General features: G+C 55.8%; 1 protein-coding gene across 2 annotated transcripts in view; it reads right to left on the reverse strand.

Moving 5' to 3' along the window:
* SDK2 (sidekick cell adhesion molecule 2) overlaps positions 1 to 20,932 on the reverse strand; it is a 283,506-nt gene that overhangs the window by 105,601 nt on the left and 156,973 nt on the right. For both annotated transcript variants that reach the window (XM_075562175.1, XM_075562174.1), the window contains exons 4-5: positions 11,171 to 11,318; positions 2,320 to 2,453 (exon numbers count right to left, since the gene is read on the reverse strand). In XM_075562175.1, coding sequence (XP_075418290.1) covers positions 2,320 to 2,453; positions 11,171 to 11,318 — 282 coding nt within the window. The remainder of the gene's footprint in view (positions 1 to 2,319; positions 2,454 to 11,170; positions 11,319 to 20,932) is intronic.

Genomic DNA, 20,932 nt, shown 5'->3' on the forward strand with positions numbered 1-20,932 from the left:
CGCGCCGCCGATGGAAATTCCGCATCTGAAGTCTGACACGCACGCCGATTTCAAAGGCTCCGCATGGACACAACCCACCGCCAGGGTCCCACTAGGATTTCCTCTATCGATTCTGGGTTAACATGGTAACATTTTGGGTTAAATAAATTATGACTCAAATGAATTTCACTTATTTCCATTTACTCCTTTACAGCAGTGCGGCTCCTGGAAAATTCACAACGACTTCAGTGGCTTGGGTGGTATTTCTGCTGATGGCAGAACCCCGAGCCTTAGGGGCATCCGGGGGCCTTCTCAGATGTTTCTGAAGCTGCGATGGCCCCTGGGGGGTCACGACTGGGCTGGGGGACCACATCGAGGCCCCTGGCCTTGCTCTTTCAGCCCCCGGGGGCTACTGTGTGGCTGGCATGTCCTTGGAGGAGGAGAGAGGGTTGAGGGTGGGGGAGCAGGAAGGGGTAAGGCAAACTAGGGGGAGGAGCTGGAGCCAGAGGTGGGGACGTGGCAACTGGGCCCCCTAAATTTGCAGACAGGCACATGGGCGGGCAAGGGGCTGTGTTAATGTGAAGAGCAGGGTTTTGAAGCTCAGTCTCTCGGGGGATGGGGGTGGGGGTGGAGGAGAGCTTAGCTAAAAATCAGCAGAGCAGGCTCCTACACTTAGAAAATACTGCATGAGGCCGGAGGCAGGGGGTTGGACTGGAGAGACAGCCGGGGGTGGGGGTGGAGAGTGCAGGTAGGGGAGAGACCAGGTGGAGCCTCAGGGGGTTGAGTTGCAAGAGAGCGTGGTTATTGGGCCACTGAGTGAGCTCTGACTCAGGACCTGGTGTATGGCAGGACAAAGCACCGCCTGGTCCTGCGTCATCCTCCCAGTGGTTGGGTTGAGCCCATTGTGGCTGTGTCCCTCCAGGGGTCTCCTTCGCTGCTGACCTGCTTTACCAAGCATGGCCCCCTTCCTCAGGGCCTGGTCTCTCCTGACTTGTCCAAGGTCCGTGAGGCGGGGTCTCGCGCCACCCTGGCTTCTATGGAGCTCTTCTTCCCCGTGTTCCTTCCCAGGGAGATCTGTGGTTTTGGCAGTCCGTGGTACTTTCAGTCTCTTTCCTCAGCATCGTCCTTCAAATGCATTAGCTCTTCTGGGCTCTTCCTGGCTCAACCTCCAGCGTCCCCATGCAGGTGAGGGGACCGGTGGGGTGTGTGATGGGAGAGAAGGTGGGCTCCATGCTGGCAGGAAGGGTCTTCAACCTCGGGTCTGTCTGGGGTAAACTGAGTTGCCTTAGATGGTGTCGGGCCTGGGCTGGGTTTCTCTGACATCTTTGCCTCTGGTGGTGGCGGAGCTGGGACCGGGTTGGGCGTGGTAGGTCCCCTGCCTGTCTGTCCCCGCACGTTGCTGTCGGGGGGCGTGCATCTGCGCTCCCACAGATGATGGATGAGGCTGGCTTTGGTGCAGGAGCTGTGCAGATGTGAGAGGCGTGCACATCTGGCTAGCCATGCTCCTGACTGCGCTGCTGCTGTAGGAGGCTCGCCTGGGCCCTCCTATGCCCATTCCCTGCTCAGGACTGCTGCCGGGGGTGGGGGTGCGGCCCCACACCCATCCCTGAGTCCCAGATGGGAGACTGGGGAGAGCCACGCCAGCGAGGACCCACGTCCCCAGCACTGCTGTCCAGTGGGCCAGAAACCTGGTGGAACCAGCTATGCTGGACTGACACCGCTATGCCAGAGGAGTGGGCCTTCCATCCCTTATCCTCTGCTGAGCTATCAGGGGCCCTCCTGGGGAGGCCCATGCCCCTCTCTTTCAGGGATAGGGTTCCGAGGATGGGCATTCTGGGGAATACTCAGAGCCAGTGACACAAACAGTTAGGCGCTCAGCTGAAAGGTCGGTAGCTTGGACCTACCCCCAAATGCCGACGGGGACAGACCTGGCCATCGGCCTCTGAGAGCTCAGCCTGGGAAACCCGGCGGGAACTTCCTCCTGGCACACATGAACCAAACAGACTGGGCGATGACCCGTGTGGGCTTTGCTGTTATTTCGGTCCATGCTAGCTGAGCTGGGCACTTGGTTCCACACACAGGGGCTTCTGGCCTCCTGGGTGCCTGTCCTGCCACCACCTGAGCCCCTGCTACCGTGGGTGCATGCGCAGGCACTCCCCGGCACCCCGGATACCACGGGTCCCTCCCTTGGCCCAGCTGCTTGCCCCTCCCCAGTCCTCCTCCTCCTCCTCCTGCTCCTTGGGAGATATATCCCAGTCCCCACTTTTCTATCTTCCCAACGATCCCCTGGAGTGCCATTCCAGATTTCATGACCCGCTGCTGCTCCTGCCCCTTACTTACTCTCCACGGCGAGAGTGACAGGCTGGCTGGTCTTGTTGTCCCCGTTCTTGTCATTCACAGCCTGCACGTAGTAGCGGCCCGCGTCCGGAGCCACGCTGGACAGGATGACAAGCGTGTTGTCCAGTGTGATGGCTCTGAGAAGAGAGGAGAGAGGGTCCGGTGACGGGGCCTCAGGGACTCTGAAGATGAACCTCCCCTTTCCCCCTAGAGAGGGGCCTGCATCCCCCTATCGCCGCCCCAAGCCACCTCCCATTTAAAGACATGGCTTGTAGCCCCGTCCGTGGTCTGTCTGCCAATAGGCTGCCAGCATTGAGGGTCAGAGCCCCGGACACAAGTTCATGTCCAAAGGTCCCCACAAGTGTCCACGCCACATCCCCTTGACTCCTCCCAGAGTAGGCTCGGGGCCTGCCCTTTCTCCCAGGCCACCCCACCCCACTCCCTACCCCGAGGGCAGACCGTGGTGGCGAGGTGCTCATGAAATGATAGAAGGCATGATGGGTGAATGCATGAATGTGCAGAAGATCAGGATCACTCTCTGGAGTGCTTGGGGCCTCTGACCAATGCCGGATTTGTTCAGGAGGCGGAGGCGGGTCCGAGGTAGAATTCTCGCCCTCCAAGCCAGAGATGCAGGCATGAGCTGCCTCCCATCTGTCCTGGGGTGCTGGGTGCTGCTGGGGTGCTGAATAAGTTTCCGCAGGGCCCCCAGACTGAGGCAGAGTGGGAGAAGAGGCCTGGGAATCTGCTTCTGAAATCCAGTCCACGAAGACCCTGCGGGTCACAGTGGCCCCTCCACCCCTGAGTGTGCACAGTGGAGGTAGCGTATGGCCGGGCGGTGTGTCCTTGTGCACGGAGTCCCCCTCAGTCAGAGGCTGGCTTGATGGCAGCTCTCAACATCGGCTTCCGCATCTGTGCAGCCCGATCCAAAGGCCGCCTGTCCCATGGACTTCTGGGGTGCCCATCTCCCGCAGCCCCTTCCCTGATTGCTGCTTCCACTTTGCCAAGGGCAGCTGACAAGGCTGGGGGCAGCCAGGCAGGTGAGGAGGGGAGTCTGGCTGGCTGCCACTAGCCAGACCCCTATGCTGTCATCCTACCACTTAGTCCTTTCAGAGTCCATGTCCTTGGGAGACACGGATCTCGTCCATGCCAGGAGCGGGTCCCCCGTCAGCCACCGTGGCTCGGTCTACAAGTGTTGCCCACCCAGCCCCCGCCAAGCCCCGCCTCTCGCCGATTCTCCCAAAGACAAACACAGGCAGGAGTTTGTCAAGTGTCTCTCCCATTTTAATGTGATGCGCCCAAGACAGCTGTTAAACATCCTTAATGTTAGTTTAACAAGGACAAATCCAGTTGAATTCTTTTCAAATTTTCCCATTAGGTGAATGTTACAGTTGGAAACAGCCTCTCAAACAAACATCCGTTAATGCTTCTGCAGCCGGCGTGCTCCCCCTGATGCTGTGCCTCCTCACACGCCCAGCCTCCGACCTGCCATGGGCCCTGGGAGGTGTGGAGGCACCCCTACCCCCACCGCCACCCCCACCCCTCTGCACTCTAGCCAGGCCCGGCTGTTACAGTTTTAGCTCCCAAGCAAACCCGATGGGACAGTGGTTAAGCACATGGCTGTTATCCGATAGGCTGGCAGTTCAAACCCCCGCATCTGCTCCTCGGGGGGAAGGCGAGGCCGTCTGCTCCCATCAAGATGTATAGGGTGGGAGAATCCTGCGGGAAGTTCTGGTCGGTCCTACAAGGTCACTGAGTTGGGATTGAGCAGCGGGCAGGGGTTTTTATGAGATGTTGGGTAGTGCCCCTAGTTCACATGCACGGTGTTGCTAATTCAGAGGTGACTCAGAAGAAAGGTCTGGTGATCTCCTGAAAGACCAGCCATGGGAAACCCCATAGAGAAAATCCTAGAGGCCACCTGGGTCTGCCCAGCCCAGGTGAGGAGCTGAGGTCTCATCTGAGGTGAGGCTGCGTGCTAGCTAGCAGCTGGGGCCCGTGCTGGGGTCTGACACCCGTGAGGCCACTCCGAGTCACAACTGGCTTGGCTTTTGTACATGAGATAGTAGGGTTGGTACTGGAATCAGGAACTGGAAGGGATAAGGACGGGGACCAATCCTCTGCTTGCTGAGTCCCTTCCTGTCCCAGAGCTGCTTCAGGCAGTGGGTAGGATTGGGTAAAGGGAAGCCGGTGTGTCCCTGGGGCCATTCCCTGATGCAGGGTGCTGGCCAGGGCCAGGGGTGAACTCTGGAAGGGAGCCCGTGAGGCTCTCGGCTCCGCAGCCTCCTCCACTCCCAGTTCCTCTGAGGTGACCCCCCCCCCCTGCTCCTTGCTTACCAACCCCATCTGCACAGTCAAAACCCAGGGCTGAGAGAGATAGCCCTCAGTGGCCCCGCCAGTCTTGGCTATTGCCATGGCTACTGCAGGTGGGGTCGAAGGAAGGACAGCCGGGTTCTGCTCAGAACCACCTGCCTGCCTGCAGGCCAATCATGTCTCCCACCCCACATCGCTCCTGGACCAGAAGACCCCGTCTTGTCCTCATTCCACGTGTATCTAGTCTGCCTATACGCTTCTAGGTCAGGGTCCCCAACCGGGGCTGGCTTTGCCTCTCAGGGGACGTGTGGCCATTTCCAGAGGCATGTTGGTCACAATGAGGGCTAAGTAGAAAGAGGAGCCACCCGGTGGGGCAGTGGTGACTCTCTGGGCTGCTGACTGCAGGGTCAGCAGTTAGAAACCACCAGGTGCTCTCAGGGAGAAAGATGAGGCTGTCCACTCCCGTAAAGAGTTTCCCGTCTCGGGAACTCACAGAGGCCATCTACCCTGCCCTAAAGTGTCACTAAGAGTCTGCATCCACTGGGTGGCTTTGTTGTGGGACTAAAATAATGAGTTGATGGTCCCCAACAGCAACCACTACCACCCCCACACCTGTGCTTGCTGGGGCGGTGGGAGGGCTGGAGCTATCACCTCCCCTGCCAGAGACCCGCTCCGATTCCTGGCAGGCACACCTCGTGCACACCTGAAGCTCCCGCTGAAAGCTTGTGTGTGAACTGGAGGACGCTTGGCAGGTTTCAACGGCGCATCCAGGCTAAGAAAGATGAGGAAGAAAGGACTGGGGATCTGCTTCTGAAAGCCAGCCCCGTCGCAGCCCTGCCAATCACAGTGGTCTGAGCTGCAGCCGCTTGGGGGGTGCATGGTGCTTTGTTTTGTTGCCCGCACATAGCATCCTGGTTGCAGCTAGTTGTGCCGTGTGTGGCTGGCCTTAGAAGCAGGCTCAGGGCACTGGGACCCAGAGGTCATCGCTTCCAGGTGCAGCTGTGAGAGTGGAGGCAGAGGGCCGGGACAGGTCCTTCTCTGCTATGCACAGGTTTGGCACATCCACCGCTCTCACTTCTGTGTCTGTGCATCACCCCCACTGTGGGTTTCAGGTCCGCTCCACCCCGCAGCCACTGCACTGGAAGAACCCGGTGGAACCATCCTTGGGGGACAAGGTGGGGGTGTCATGGGCAGCAGGACCCAGCACTCGGGGCTGGGATAAAGTTCTGTTTTTCAGCCGGACCCCCTGCTCCTCCAGGTCCAGTTTCCCAAGCCTTCCTCACTCCTTGGATCGGTCCTGCTCCCGCCCACTGCCCCTAGGTGTGCGGGGCTCCACGAGCGAGCATCCAGTGGATGATCTAATTAGGAGTAGAACAGCTCATGCTAGTTCCTGCCTGAAGCCGCAGCATGAATCGCTGTCAGGGACCTCGTCTCCATGTCAACAGTGAGCAGCTGGGCGATGGGCGGCGTTGCCCCAGCAGGGGTGCATCCCCCGTAGTCGCCCCAGCACCCCTCCGGCGGGTAGCTCTTATCAAACTCGTATCTCCATGCACAGTCGCCAGAGAATGCCCTGAGATCCCCTTCTCTCAGTGACGAAGATGAACTCAGTCACTGCTGGGATAAGACCACCATAGGGGCCTTTGGGGTATCTGTCTGGGATGCCGGTGGGCGCTGCTGTGTCCCTGAAGCCATCTGTGTGTGCCAGGATGGCTCTCTCCTGGTCCCGAAGGATGCTGGCCATGACAAGGGGAGGAGAGGAGAGGCAGGGGCAAGAACAGGATGGGGAGAAGCATCAGGAAGTGAGGCTGGGGGATCAGTTTCATTAGCCATAAATATAGGTGATGAGAGTCAGAGTGCTTCCTACGGCTGCCAGGGCAGACATTACTAATTGATCACGTTCTTTTTATTCCCCTCCATGGCATGAGTCAGAAGCAGGCCCCAGACTCCTCTGGACACAGTGTTCCAGGCAGCCACTACCAACTGGTTGGCCTGCAAGATCTTGTCCTTGATGCCACCCAGGGAGTGTGAGATAGCTTCAGAGAAGGAAGGAGGGAAGGGGCCTCCCGTAGGGAAAGTCCACATTCACCAGCAGCTGCCCACACTCCTCTGGCGTCATGGTTCTACCTGCTAACAGGCTTCTAGCCCAGTTCTTCACTCCCTCTGTCCCGTATGTCTTACTCAGTAGCAGTCCACTTCCCTGAAGTTGAGTTTTGCCGTAAGGCTGGATCTGGCCAATGGGAGGTTAGCAGAGGCTTGAACAATGTATCTTTCTGGCTTCTCTCCTTCCTCTGCAGTGACCACGAGGACAAGACAGGAGTTGCAGAGCTGAGTCAGTCTAGTCGTCCCAGATCAGACAGTAGCCAGCAGACCTCTGACAAGTGAGCTAGTCAGCCAAGACCACACGAACAGCCCAGCCCAGCCCAGCCCAAAGCATTCATGAACACTCACAGCACTCTTGGGGACCAGATGTGCTGTTTCCATTTTGTGACACAACATTCCCGCGGTTGCCAGCATCTGATTATATAGATTTACATATTATATATATATCTTTATATATACACACATATAGGACAGGAGTTCTCAACCTTGGATTCAACCAAGGAACATTAAAAAAACTCTGATGTTCAGATCACACCCCATCTCTTTGTGTGCGTGTGTGTGTGATGCCCCAAAGGAGAGTATATTTTAAAGGCCCCTAGAGGACCTCACAAGGTAACTAAGATGACAATACCTCCATCAGGACCAAAAACCAAAGTCACCACACACAAAGCAACAACGAAACAGAATCAGTTGCCGCCAAGCCAACGGCGCCCGCTGGCAACCCCGTGGGTGCCCGTGTAGACCCACCATCCACAGGGCATTCAGCAGCTGTGGTCTTTGGGAAGCAGGTCACCAGGCCTTTCTTCCACAGTGCCCCTGGGTAGACGAGAACCTCCAACCTTCCAGTGAGCAGTTCATCCTGTCAGCCATCGACACCACCCGGGGATTCCATACCAGGATCCGTGTTGCTGTGCTTGTTAGGGGCCGACGCCCTACGTACAACTGGAGGAAACCCCGCCGGGTCTTGCACCAGCCCCCCAAGTCTTGTCATGTTGAGCCCATTGCTGCCATTCGGGGTGGGGCGGGGCTCTTCCTGTTTTTCCCTGTCACTCTATTTTACCAAGCGTGGGGGCCTTCCCCTGGGACCGGTCTCTCCTGATAAGACGTCCAAAGACGCGAGCCAAAGTCTCGCCATCCTCACTCTCTAAGACGCACTCGGGCTGCACGTCTACTCTCCTGGCAGCACATCGCGCATTCAATCTTCCTGGCCGGTGCCGTCATTCAGGGCATCCGTTATTTTTCAGTCTTTATTCATTGCCCAGCTGTTTGAGGCACTTGAACAGCCTACGGTGCGGTCGGGCCCATCTCAGTCCTCCGAGCGATACCTCTGCTTTCTTAACCCTTTAGAGGGCTCTTCTGCAGGAGGCGTGGCCAGAGCAACACTCTGTCATTTGCTTTCTCGACTGCTGCTTCCATGGGTGTGGACTAGGATCCAAGCTAGGTGAGATCCACGACAGTGTCAATCTTCTCTCCCTTTATTGCGATGCTGTTCATCGGTCCCGTTGTGAGGATTAGGGTTGTCTTTGAAGCAGTGGACAGGTGGTGCAGCAGGTTAAGCGCCAGGCTCTTCACCTAGAGTCGGCAGTTCAAATCTACCAGGCCCCCCCCAGGAGAGAAAAACGAGGCTGTCTGCTCCTGTCAAGACTTACAGCCTTAGGGACCACAGGGAGTAGTTCTCTGTCCTGCAGACTTGCTATGAGTCAGAATTTGATTTTTGAAACCATTACGATGTAATCCATACTGAAGTCGTCGATCTTCACCAGTAAGTGCTTCCAGTCTTCCTCACTGTCAGCAGGTAAGGCGGTGTCATCCAAGTACTGCAGGTTGCTGTGTTAGTCCAGGTAGACTAGAGAAACAAACTCATAGACACCCATACATGCATACGAAAGAGCTTTATATACAAGAGCAATTGAATACTGAGAAAACATCCCAGCCCAGTCCAGATCAAGTCCATAAGTCCGAAATTAGCCCACATGTCTGCTATCAATCTATGAAGTCCTCTTCAGATTCATGAAACACAGGCAATGATGCCAAATGCAGGGAGATCACAGGCCAGTGGGTGGAAGGTCTTGTGGATCCAGTGGCCGTATAAGCATCTCAGCACTGCTGTGAGTCTCCATGTGGCTCCTCCTCCAGCTCCAGGGCTCTAGAGCAGCCCCATGTGTCTTCTCAGCAAGCATGTCTCCCAAGATGTGAGTGTGTGTGTCCTGCGTCCAGCAAGCTCTTTATCTCCATAGTGCCTCCAAAGGAGGCCATCAAGCTGCCACCAATTGATAGGCTAAACCCCACCCTTTCAGTCTTCAGTCTCAAAGTGACAACAGATGATGTCACTACCACAGATGCTAATGGGCTTTCTTCCAGTCCTGACGCCGTGTTCTTCACATCGTCCAGCTTCTCGGGTTATTCGCTCTGCACACAGATGGAGTCAAGATGGTGCAAGAACATAACCTGAGGCACACCTGCCCTGATTTTAAACCACGTCCTGTTCACACAACGGCCTCTTGGTCTGTGTACAGGTTCCACACGAGCACAATGCAGTGTTCTGGGGTTTCTGTTCTTTTCTCTGCTACCCACAGCTGGGATCCACGCAGTCGAGTGCCTTGGCATGGTCTGGAAGACCCAGGGAAGCATGTTTCCAGTATTTGCTGCTTTCCGCCAAGATCCGTCTGACGTGAGCAGTGTCCCTCGCTTCACATCCATTGCTGATTCTGCCTTGGATTTCCGGCAGCTCCCTGTCCATGTGCCGTTGTCACCTTCAACAAAGTTTTGTTTGCATGCTATACTAATGAAATGGCTCAATGATTTCCACATTCCGTTGGGCCACCTCTCCTTGGGAAGGGCACAGGGATGCATCTCTTCCGGTCTGCTGGCCAGGCAGCTGCCTTGCAGATTTCTTGGCATGAACAACGTGCGCCGGCTCAGCACCGCATCAGCTTGGGGGGCATTTCAATTGGCATCCTGGCAACTCCCACAGCCCTACTCTGGCTAATGCAGCTCGGGCCTCTCCCTTCAGTACCACAGCCTCTTGAAAGGGCTGAATGTTGGTTGACTAGTTCTTTTTTGGCCCACTGACTCTGTTGACATCTTCTTTTGAAGCCCCGAAACCAGGGCTAGTGCCGCACAAATGAAATCACTTTATCTTGCCTTTGTCTGCGTGTGTCTCCGTGCCTCTCATCCCACAGAGAGCGAGGACCCCAATCCTCTTTTCCCAGATAGACCTAGGACCCTGACCTTCTCATCCCATATAGAACAAGGACCCTGAACCCTTCCAACCAACATAGAACAAGGGCCCTGGCCCTCCAGAACCATATAGAATAGGGACCCTGACCTTGGAGTAGGCAAGCCTGGAACCAGCCTCCCTCCCCTGCCAGCCCCACACCCAGCACCCCACTTGCCAGCTGCATGCAACTTGGCCAAGTGGTTCAACTTTTGGGCGCTTCCCTCCCCATCTGCGAGATGGGCACAGGATGAGTCATCTCATGCTGTCGTCGTGAGGATCACTCATTCGACAGGAAAGGAGAGTGAGCTAGGAGCATTCAGTCAGCATTCGCGTGCATCTCTCACCAGACCCAATATCTCCCCCAGGCCAGGACTCTCCGTTTGGTCCTGGGCTCCCGGAGAGGCCAGATTCTGCACCAACCAGGCAGCTTGGTGTAGTGGGCAGGCTGAGAGGATGAACAGGGAGAAGGTGGCCTTTTGCATTTTTTAGAAGTTGGTGAGGAGTTGGGACCTACCAGGGGATAGGCCAACAGCTAATGAACGCAACTGTTAAGGGGATGGTTGGGGGTCGAGTCTCCCCAGAAGCCCCTCAGAGGAGAGGCTGGTGATCTAAGAAGCTTCTCTGGAGCACAGCCCGGCTCTGACCCAAGGGCCGGAGCTCGAGTGGACACGGAGGCCGAGGTGACCGCTGGAATGGAGGCGGAGGGCCGCTGGGTGGATCCAGAGAGGAAATGCTTTGCTGGGAGCGGAGGTGTTGGGTGGCTCCAACTGCCTGCCCACAGCCTGGAGGCCACACGGCCTCGGGGGTGCGCACGCACAGAGGGTCCTTGTTAGAGCTGAAAGGGCCAAGTGTTCCCTTCTCCCGGCCACGCCTCCCGCTCCTGCCAAAACACACGCCAGGGACACCCAGCCACACCCACGCAACGGAAACACGGAGACTCCGCCGCCACCGGCCTTGGCTCACAGCAATGCCAGCGCCCGCCAACTCCCAGGGCCTGCCTGAGGCTGGCGGGTAACCACGGCAACGTGCCCGGTAAAGGCTGTTTGGTCAGTGCCCCTGAAAGGCTCCAGGATCCCTGCATACAGCCCGCTCCCTGCCTCTGAACAGAATTTCCCATCCTCCCGCCAGGTCCCCCCACGTGGAGACACCACGAGGCGCGCCATGCCCACTGCCTGCCCGACCCGTCCCCATCGGGCCCCACCCTGTCCCGCCCCAGTGGGCACTTACATGCGGCTGCTGGGTGGGATCTTACGGCCCTCCCGGAACCAGGTCACCTGCGGCTGTGGGAAACTGGCGATGCGCGGGGCACGGATGACGGCCGCTTCTCCGTGGGAGACACTCTGGCGCTTCTCACCCTCCTCAAAGCTCCCCATGTCTGCAGGAGGGCAGGGGTCAGCGGTCAGGGGGAGCAGTCAGGAAGGAACAAGGAAGGGGGAGTCTCTGGAGCTGGCCTCACTGCGATCAAGCACCCCATTAATCCCCTCACGCCCACACCCTCCACCCATGACCAGGACCTGCTCGGCTTTGTGCTCCAGAACATGCCCAAGGTCACACAGTCAGGGAGGGGCAGCGGCAGGATTTGAACTCTCCAGCCCGGTGGTCCTGGATGGCTGCAGGTCTTGGGGCTAGATCCCGGAGCCGGTGGGAGGCAGGTGGGAGGCGGAGAGGACTTGGGGCCCAGGGTGCGGTGGCACCCTCACACAGGTGGGAAGAGAACGGATTCCTCCCGTGTGGAGTGTGTGCGGTTCTGAGCGCGTGTGAACGTAAACACCAGATTGCTCTTGTAAAAATAGGCCTGCCCACTTGGCAGATACAGAGGGGAAGCCGGGAGAGAAGCGGAGAGCAGAGGGGGGTGGGGCAGGTGGGAGCCGTCTGGACGCCCACCTGCCTGTTGGGACCAGGAAGGGCCTGCCTCCCATGGCAGTGGCTCCAGGTGGGGGGAGGAAAGGATGCTTGTGCTGACCAGCACCTAGAAAGGGATGTGTCTGTTACCCAAGAGTCCCAGGGGTGTGTGTCTGTTAGTACCTTCGGCAGATAACCAAAGGGCTGGATGTTCGAGTCTCTAGAGAGGCAGTGCCTCAGAAGAAAGGCCTGGAGAGCCTCTCCTAAAACACCAGCTCTTGACCACTGTTGCTGGCACTGTTCTATGACGACGCGCAGAGGGCACCGCAAACCGGAATCGACACAAAGGCAAATGGACTTGGTTCCTCAGAGGATGGCTGTGGGCCAGCGTGCGTGGGCACCTCCCACGTACCTGTTGCTGTCACGTAGGTTCGAGCGGGTCCTGATTCACAGTAACCCGGCATACGGCACAAGGCACTGCGTGGCCCTACGCCGGCCTCACAACTGTTCTTAGGTTGCAGCCGTGGCAGCTCCGGTGTCCATCCATCTTATCGGAGGTCGTCCTCTTTTTCGCTGCCCTTCCTTCTAATTTACTGGGCATGGTGTCCTTCTCCAGGGACTGGTCTTTGTTAACATCCTGTCTAATCTAAGGGAGCGAGGCAAAGTCTCGCCATCCTCATTTCTAAGGAGCATGCTGGCCGTCGTCCTTCCAAGACGGAGCGCTTTGTTCCGTGGGCAGACCATGGCACCTTCAGTATTCTTCGCCAGCACCATAACCCACATGCATCAACTCTCCTCCGGTCTTCCTTGTTCAGGGTCCAACGTTCGCATGCATGGGGGCGACTGGGGAGACCCTGGTTTGGGTCTGGAGCTCCTGACTCCTCAAAGTAACACCCTCACTGTTCAACACTTTAAAGAGGTCTTGTGCAGCAGACGGTCCAATGCAGTGCCCGTGAGACATGCAGAACCTCTGGTCCCAGCCCAGACTCACGGACTGGGTCAGAACCTGCACCTTAACAGACACCCCCCACTCCCCAGGGTGACCCCTGCCCCCCCTCCCCCAAGTGAAGTTTGAGCAGCAGGGTTTGTCCTCAGACTTGGCTGCAGCTCAGAATCACGGACAGAGTCAGAAGTTGCTGCTACTGGGGCCCTGCTCCCGGGGCTCGGGCTCACTGGTTCGGTGGGCTGCCCATGGGAATTCCTTTCCACTGGCCAACAGACCTTCACGTCCCTCGGTCCCCTCATTGTGATGGACGGCACACTTCCTAATCCCTGGGACCCATGAACTCAACCAGGTCCAGCAATAACCCCAAACCTAAACTCACTGCCACTGAGGCGTTTGCGACCATATGGGGCAGGACAGAATGCCCCTGTGGGGTTCTGAGACTGTGAGTAGAAAGTCTCATCTTTACAGGAGTAGAAAGTCTCATCTTTTTCTGGAGGAGCTGCTGGTGGTTTCGAACTGCTGAACTTGCGTTTACCAGCCCCACGTGTAGCTCACGATGCCACCAGGGCTCCTGCTTGGAGGCAGGGCCTGGGGATGCTATGGGTCAGGAGAACACGGGGGAGGGCCAGCCTCCCTTCTGAGTGTGGGCTTGTAGAAGAGGGGAGACACTGAGACAGGCAATGCTCAGCTGGCCACTCACAAGCCGAGAGACACCAGGGGCAACCAGAAGCCGAGAGAGTCCAGGAAAGACCTGGCTGCAGAGCTGAAGAGAGGGCATGGCCTGCTGACAAGTAGACCTGGATTTCTCATGTCCAGAACCGGGCACAGAGCACACACTGCATTGAGTCATGTGTCACAGACGGAAGATTTTTTTTTTTCAATAAATGGAAAGTTTGTGGCCACCCTGCGCCCAGCAATCACCGCTCCGGTTTGCTCAGCCCTTCAGACATGCCTCAGGAAGGCCTCCACCCCCCGCTTGGATTCAAGGTCCCTCTGTAACTGGACCCCGGGCTCCCTCTCTTCCCACACCTCGCCAGAGCCCACCCCCTGCCGCCTTGGATGACTGACATCTCACTGGCCATCACAGGAAGTGTTGGGCCCTCCCTGGGAGTGACCGGGACAAGTCATGATTCAGCCAGGTGCCGTGACCCAAGAGTTTGCTGAAGGAATCTGGTCAGTCAACCAGGCCAACTCACAGTGACCCTAAAGGACAGAGTAGAGCTGCCCTGGACATCCCTGAGACTTTAAATCTCTGCTGGAGCAGACAGCCTCATCTTTCTCTGAGGATCGGCTTGTGGGTTTGAACTAATACCCCTGTGGTTAGCAGCTCAATGTACACCCCATTAAGCCACCATAAGAAAGCCTGGCATTGACATTCTTGCTTTAACTCTGGTAGACAGTATTTTCAATGTCTGTACTAAAAAGACCACAGAAAACAAAACAAAACAAAACAAAAACTCAAACCCACTGGGTCAGTTCTAATTCATAGTGACCCGGCAGGACAGATTAGAACTTCTCCAGAGGATTTCTGAGACTATAATTCCACACGGGAGCCAAAAACCCCATCTGTTTCCCTCAGAGGGGTTGGTGGATTCAAACCACCAACCTTCTGGCTACCAGCTCAACAGGCAACCCACTGCACCATTCAGGCTCTTTGTGTAGCAGCCAGTGCCTTTTACAACTTAGTCCTCTTATTTATTAGCTCTGGTCTTAGGCATGGCCTAAGGCTCCCGGCCTGTTGAGTCTTTATTTCCACTTTGGTAAGAAGGATTTAAGACCAGAGCCTTGGCCGTATGATTTATGAAGGATTATGTATGATTTTGTGTGTGTGTGTGTGTGTGTGTGTGTCCAGGAGGGGCAGGCTGTACCTTTTCAAAGATGGTGGCAAGGAGCTGGGCCTCTCCCTGGGCTACTGGGCTTCTGACGTGATTGACAGTCCTCCCGCTGAGAGGCTGGGTCTCTAATCCCTTCCTTTGGACTCTGGGGAGAGTGTGACTAATCCACCATTAGCACTTGCTGCCTGTGACTTCTGAGGCTAACTCATCCCAAAGTCACAGCTTCCATCTGCTTCTCTCGGTCTCGGGCCACTTGCCCAGGGAATCCAGACACCACGTTGTGAGCGAGGCCAGTATCGCCCGTGCAGACGTGGAACTCAAGCCGCGTAGAGAGGGACAGGAGTCTTTGCCAGCGACCAGCATCAGCATGAGGCAGGTGAAGGCATGGGCAAGCGCCCTGGGAATCCCAGCTCCCCAACCTCTAAGCCTTCTAGCTGTGGGCTCGGCCGTCACAGCTTAGGGACAAATCCTTGTGGTGCTCCATCCGTCAGGACGTCTGCCCAAGCTGACCGATAGATAGCATCACATGGTGAAGGGCTGGGGTAGTCTGTTTTAGGGGGGGCCACAGAAATGGGAAGTACGTATAAAACTGCTACTCACATTGTAGCTAATATTGTAGTATTCATAGGGAGGAAGCCATGTCCCCAAGCTACACACACACACACACACACACACAGAATGAAAGAACAAAGATTGGTGAGACGGTGAAGACCCCGCGCCCTAGCCAGCAGGCACCCCATGTGCATTCTCTCCCCCTCCTATAAGCCGAGGAGCCCAGTTTTAATAAATTCAGATTAATTCGGTGTTTATTAATTTCTATTACTTGGTCTTGCTTCTGAAAATCACATCAGTAAATCATACCGATTTCGGTTCTTGGAATAATTTCCTTTTTCTTAAACAAAACCACAAACAACAACATTTTCGCAGCCCTCGGAAGATATATTTGAACGTTTCTAAGCAATTTCATGCTAACAGTGTTTCTTTGTCCTCTCGTGCTTGTATTATTAGCTCCATTTCCTCGGTGAGGAAATTAAGGCTCATGGAGATAAAGTGGCTGATCCGAGCGTCGGTGGGGAAGGGTGGGCAGGGCCAGAGTCAAACGGGCCTGCCTCTTGAGCTTCCTGTTGGCATCGTTGGACGCGTCTGTGTAGCACAATGCTTAACCACTATGACACCAGGGCTGCGCTAGAGGCAGGTTATTTAGACACAAATCCCTCCAGGGCTCAGGTGTAAGCTCCCTTTAAGTCCACCCACTGCCATCACTCAACCATCCTGCAGGTCAGAGGAGGGTCAATGATGAAAGACCCTGTGCCTGGTGTCGTGGAAGCTGGTAGCCTGGCCACTGAGACAGGAGCAGCCAAGTGACCGACAGCACCCATGACACACTGGGACACATGCCCTTCTCTCCATGGCAAGTGGTGGCAGGGAGGTGCTGGCGATGGGGAGGGCGGGGGCGGCATCTTTATGTTGGAAAGCTCTGGGTCTGGAGGAAGGGGCTTTGTTCCTGAGGGAAGAGAGCATGTGAAGGTTAGGATGTGGGGGTGAGGGGCTGGTTACAGGAAATGGGATGGTAGGTTTGCCCAGGGGAATGGATGGATGGGTGACTAAATGGATGTTTGGCTGGATAATTATAGGATAGGTGAATGGGTGGTTGGGTGGACGGAAGGATGGACCCATGGAGGCATAGAAAGATAGATGGTTGGATGAGTGGATGTATCTACACAGAGATGGAGGGAGAGTGGGCTAGAGGACAGCTTAATACACATACATATATCACATATATATTAAAGAAGTATATAGATCACACCTATATTAAAGAAGTATATATATGGTATATATGTATATATAGATAGAGGTGTATGTACACAAATACACACACACAGAATCATGGAATCCTGGTGACTTAGTGAGTTACTCACTGGGCTGCTAACTGCAAGGTCAGCAGTTCAAATCCACCTGCCACTCTGCCAGAGAAAGGTGAGGCTTTCTGCCCTGGTTCAGATGCACAGTCTCAGGAACCCAAGGAGCAGTTCCACTCTGTCCTACAGGTCTTGAGGAGTTGGAGCTGATTGGATAGCAGTCAGCTTCATATGCGGTGGCTGGGAGGAGCGTCGAGGGGGCTTACAAAGAACAAAGCATTGCTAGTCGTGTGCCGGCTGCACAGGGTTTCTCATGTCTGGGCTCCTTGTTGGAGCCACAGTGTCTTGGAAGCCCCCCTCTTTCTGCTGACCTCTCCTAAGCAGGGCGTCCTTTCCCAAGGACCAATCAATCCTTCCAGATAACCTGTTCAGGGGACACGAGATGAAGGCTGGCCACCCTCGCTTCTAAGGCGCATTCTGACTGTACTTATATGTTCTTCCAGAGCATATTGGTTTGTTCTTCTGAGATAGACGGCACAGATACAGAGATGAAAAACCAAGCCCAAACTCAACTTGCTGCCATTAGAGAATCATGACTCATCTCGACCACGCAGGACAGGGTAGAGCTGCCCCTGTGCGTTTGCTGAGACGGTAGCTCTTTATGAAGGTAGATGGTCTCATCCTTCTTCCACAGGTGCCAGAAGCATAAACACACCTGTCTTAGCTGTTTCTATCTCTGTCCACTTATCAGTAGATAGCATATCAATCGCTCCATCATTATGTGTGTCTATAGTTACATACACGCGTGCACATGCGAGGGACACAGGCAGAGGTGGAGACAGGCAGAGCGATGGTGGGGTGCATCGGTGAATGGAGGGTCCAGGAGATGCAGCTGATGTACCTTTCCACCCCACCCCTGGCCCGACCTGCCTGTGGCTCTCAGGTCCCCCTACACCCCCATTCTCTCCACTCCTCTTTGTCACAGAGCACCTGGTCCTGCCTCAGGGGTTGGGGGCACAGGTGCTGAGCTGGGGCTGCAAGCAGGCTCACTCAGCCAGTCAGTTCGGAGGAGGGGGCCACACTGGGGTCTCTGTCCTGCCGACTCACTCACTCTCAGGGGCAGATTACCATGCCGACGCCAGAATGCACAGGCCCTGCTGGTCACCCTTCCAACGCGTCCCCTCAAGAGCAAGGAAGCTCCGGCCTGGGTGCGCAGCTGGCAGCGGGGAGGGTGGGTGTCTCAAAACGGTCCTTGATGTCTTTGCCATGTCGTAAAAGGCCTTGTAAAGTGCGCATGCCACTTGAGATGATGTTCCTTGGTTGTATTTATTGGAAGACATCTTCATCCCAGCATATGCCATCCATATCAAAGAGCGGATGTAATTACACGTCCGCGCGCGATACAAGACCTCAACAAACACGCTTGCGCCCACCTCCCAGCTCAAGGAAGAGAACACTGACAAAACAGGGCCCCCCACCCCTCCCCTCCGCCTGGCAGCCCCTTCTTCAAGCATGCACTCCCCTCCCCCCCGTCATTGCTGTCCCCAGGGCAGTGACAGCTAGGCGGTGGCTTTTCTGGAGTTTCGCTTCAAATAGAAACACCCTCCTTAAATCATGTGCGCTCCACGATGCCCGATTTCAAATCCTGTGCACCTGCCGTGGGAAGCACCGGGATTGAAGCCTAACTTTCCAGGAAGGGAGACTCCAGTTCAATCCCGGGCCAGTGCCTCCCATGCCCCCATCCCACCCCCAGCCACCACCCAGGTGTCAGTGCGGAGGACACGCGTAGCTGTGATGCTGACCAGGTGCCAGGCGAGCTTCCTAAGGGCAGAACAAAGGCCTGGCAATCGACTCCTGAGAACCAGCCCCTGGAAATCCCTGGATCCCAAGAATCTAGTCTGCACCTGCATTGTGTGCTCCTGGACCGACTGGTGATCCTTTCACCTCTGCCTGGGGTTGCTAAGATTCAGCAGTGGTTGACAACGCAATCGCCACAAGTCAACAGGCAAGCAAAGCAAAATCTAAGCTCACCGCTGCTGCGGAGAAGGCGCAGACCCAGAGAGACTCAGCTCAAACTGCTGACCTTGTGGCGGGTCGCCCAAAGAATGTGGTGACTCCTTAATGAATGAATGAGGCATTCAGGTCAACAAGGTGCTCCAGAGAGCCACTGTCATGTGACCCTGTGCCCTGGCGTGGTCCCTGGGGTCAGCACCTAATCTCAGGATGAAGACCAGGAGTGGCAGGTGCTGTGGTGTCTCAGCAGCCCGGTCCCCTGCTCCTGTCCAGTGACACGTGGGGCTGCTGAATTGCCAGGTGCAAGCGGAGACTGATTCTAGAACAGGGTGTGTGGTCTGGGGGTGGATGTGGAGGTTGGGGGCTGCATGTCCCAGTGGACAGGGAGGGGCTGGGTCAGGAGGGGGCCGTCGACCCCACTGAGGGGATGTGAGGTACCCAGGGATCAGGAAGGGGCCACATCTGGTCCCGAGGGAAACTGTTCCCAACACAACACCTCCAGCATTCATTCTGCCTGCTTCCTGCCAGAAGTGTACAGCGAATTAAAAAAAGAAACAAAAGGAGGGATTTTGGATAGGGATAGGGAAGGGGCTGGGGGTAGGGTGGGGTGGGGAGCTGTTTTATTGACTGCCCCTTAATTGCTGTAATTAAAAACATGTAGAGAATCTTTTTTTAATGACTTTGCTATTGTCATTACTTGTTAGCACAGCTGCCTTATTAATTTCTCATTAGAACCCAATTTGGAATCTGTTTGGGAAGGGGGCCTTGGGGCGGGGCAGGGCAGGGGGGGGGACTGCCTGGCCCCATGGAGGGAAAGACCCCCAAAGGGCAGGAGGCATTGGGGCACCAGGAGGGGAAGTAGGATTTGGGAGGAGCCAAAGAGGGGAAGTAGGATTTGGGAGGAACAGATCCTTAGAATGAATTCTCTCTCTCTCCGTGTCTCACAGACAGATGGATGCAGGTCTGTAGGCATAAGCCTGGGGAGCCATGGAGCAGGGATCAGGCTAGGATGAGTGAGGGGTGAGCATGAACTTCACGGTCACACTGGCTCAGCACCCTGTGCACCCTGATGGGTCCCTACCCTGGGACAGAGGGGCACCTGTCCAGGGAGATGAGTGTTGTTCTAGGACACCTCCCGTGGTCAGTGCCCCGAGCAGAAAGTCCTGCCTGCACTCCTCAGGGTCCCTGCAGGCTGAACAGGGTGGGGGGGGGAGGGCTTGACTCACCATCCCCATGGACATTGGTTTCAGAAATGAAAAAGATCACCACTAACCAAAACCTGCCCTTGAGTCGGTGCTGACTCGCAGTGACCCCACGGGGCAGGGTAGAATGCCACTGTGGGTTTCTGACCATGTTGCTCTTTACGGGAGTAGAAAGCCCCAAATATCTTCCACAGGGTGGCTGGTGGTGGTTTCAAACCACTGACCTTCCAGTTGGCAGCCCACCGCATAACCGCTATACCACAAGGTTCTGAGAGCCAGACTCCTCACTATGTTCAGAACAAGAAGAGTTGATTCTGACTCAGTTACTCTAGAAGACGAGGTAGAACTGCCCCTTTGGGTTTCCAAGACTAACTATCTTGGGAGTAGAAAGCCCTATCTTTCTCCCATGACATTCAGACAGTGGGTGCTAATATTTGCTTTTCTTTCTACACACTGAAAAGGAACCTGGTGGTGCAGTGGTTTAGCTGTCAGGCTGCTAACGGCAAGGCCAGCAGTTTGAACCCACCAGCCACTCTGCAGGATAAAGATGAGGCTGTCTGATCCCATAAAGACCTACAACCTTGTAACTCTAGGGAGCAGTTCTGCTCTGTCCTACAGGGTCGCTGTGAGTCACCCAGGAGGCACAGAGAAGTTAGGGAACTTGTGCCAGGACACATTGCCAGCAAGAGGTGACTCTCGGAGCCCAAAGGTCAAGGTCAAGTTCTTGGCTAGTGACTCTGTGCTACTGAGACCAAAGAAGGGAGAAGGGGGGAGAACGTCAGGTGCCCCCTGACTTCTGAGCCTTGGTTTCCTCATCTCTTTCCCCATCCTCTCAGAGTTGTCGTGGGACCCCACAGAGGTGTTACTAGAAGTTGTGTTGGGTCTACTTAGCAACTGATGGACAGGTGTGGGGCTTGGGTCTACTCTGTCCAGCTGCAATTGTCTGGAGTTGTTTGGGGCCTGTGTTCAGCATGCCTTCCTCTCTCCAGGTGCCCAGCCTGGGCTTACATCAGGGCCTGCATCAGGCTCTGGTCTCTTTGTCCCCTGGAAAGACATCAGAGCTGAAACGGATGTCTGAGATCACCCTCACTTCCAAATGTGGAAACTGAGGCCCAGAGAGGGGAAGGGGTCTGCACAGAGTTCTTGGCTACTCAGTGTCTCGTTTGGGCTAAGAAGCAGGGGTAAAGATCTATGACAGTTAAGGTTTTATGTCAACTTGGCTGGGCCAGGATTCTCAGGGTCTTTGTCAGGTAACACCTAGTAATGCCCCATGTCCTGAGTGAGCTCAATGT

This window comes from Tenrec ecaudatus, chromosome 10, assembly GCF_050624435.1.
Source record: "Tenrec ecaudatus isolate mTenEca1 chromosome 10, mTenEca1.hap1, whole genome shotgun sequence".
Classification (NCBI taxonomy): Eukaryota; Metazoa; Chordata; class Mammalia; order Afrosoricida; family Tenrecidae; genus Tenrec; species Tenrec ecaudatus.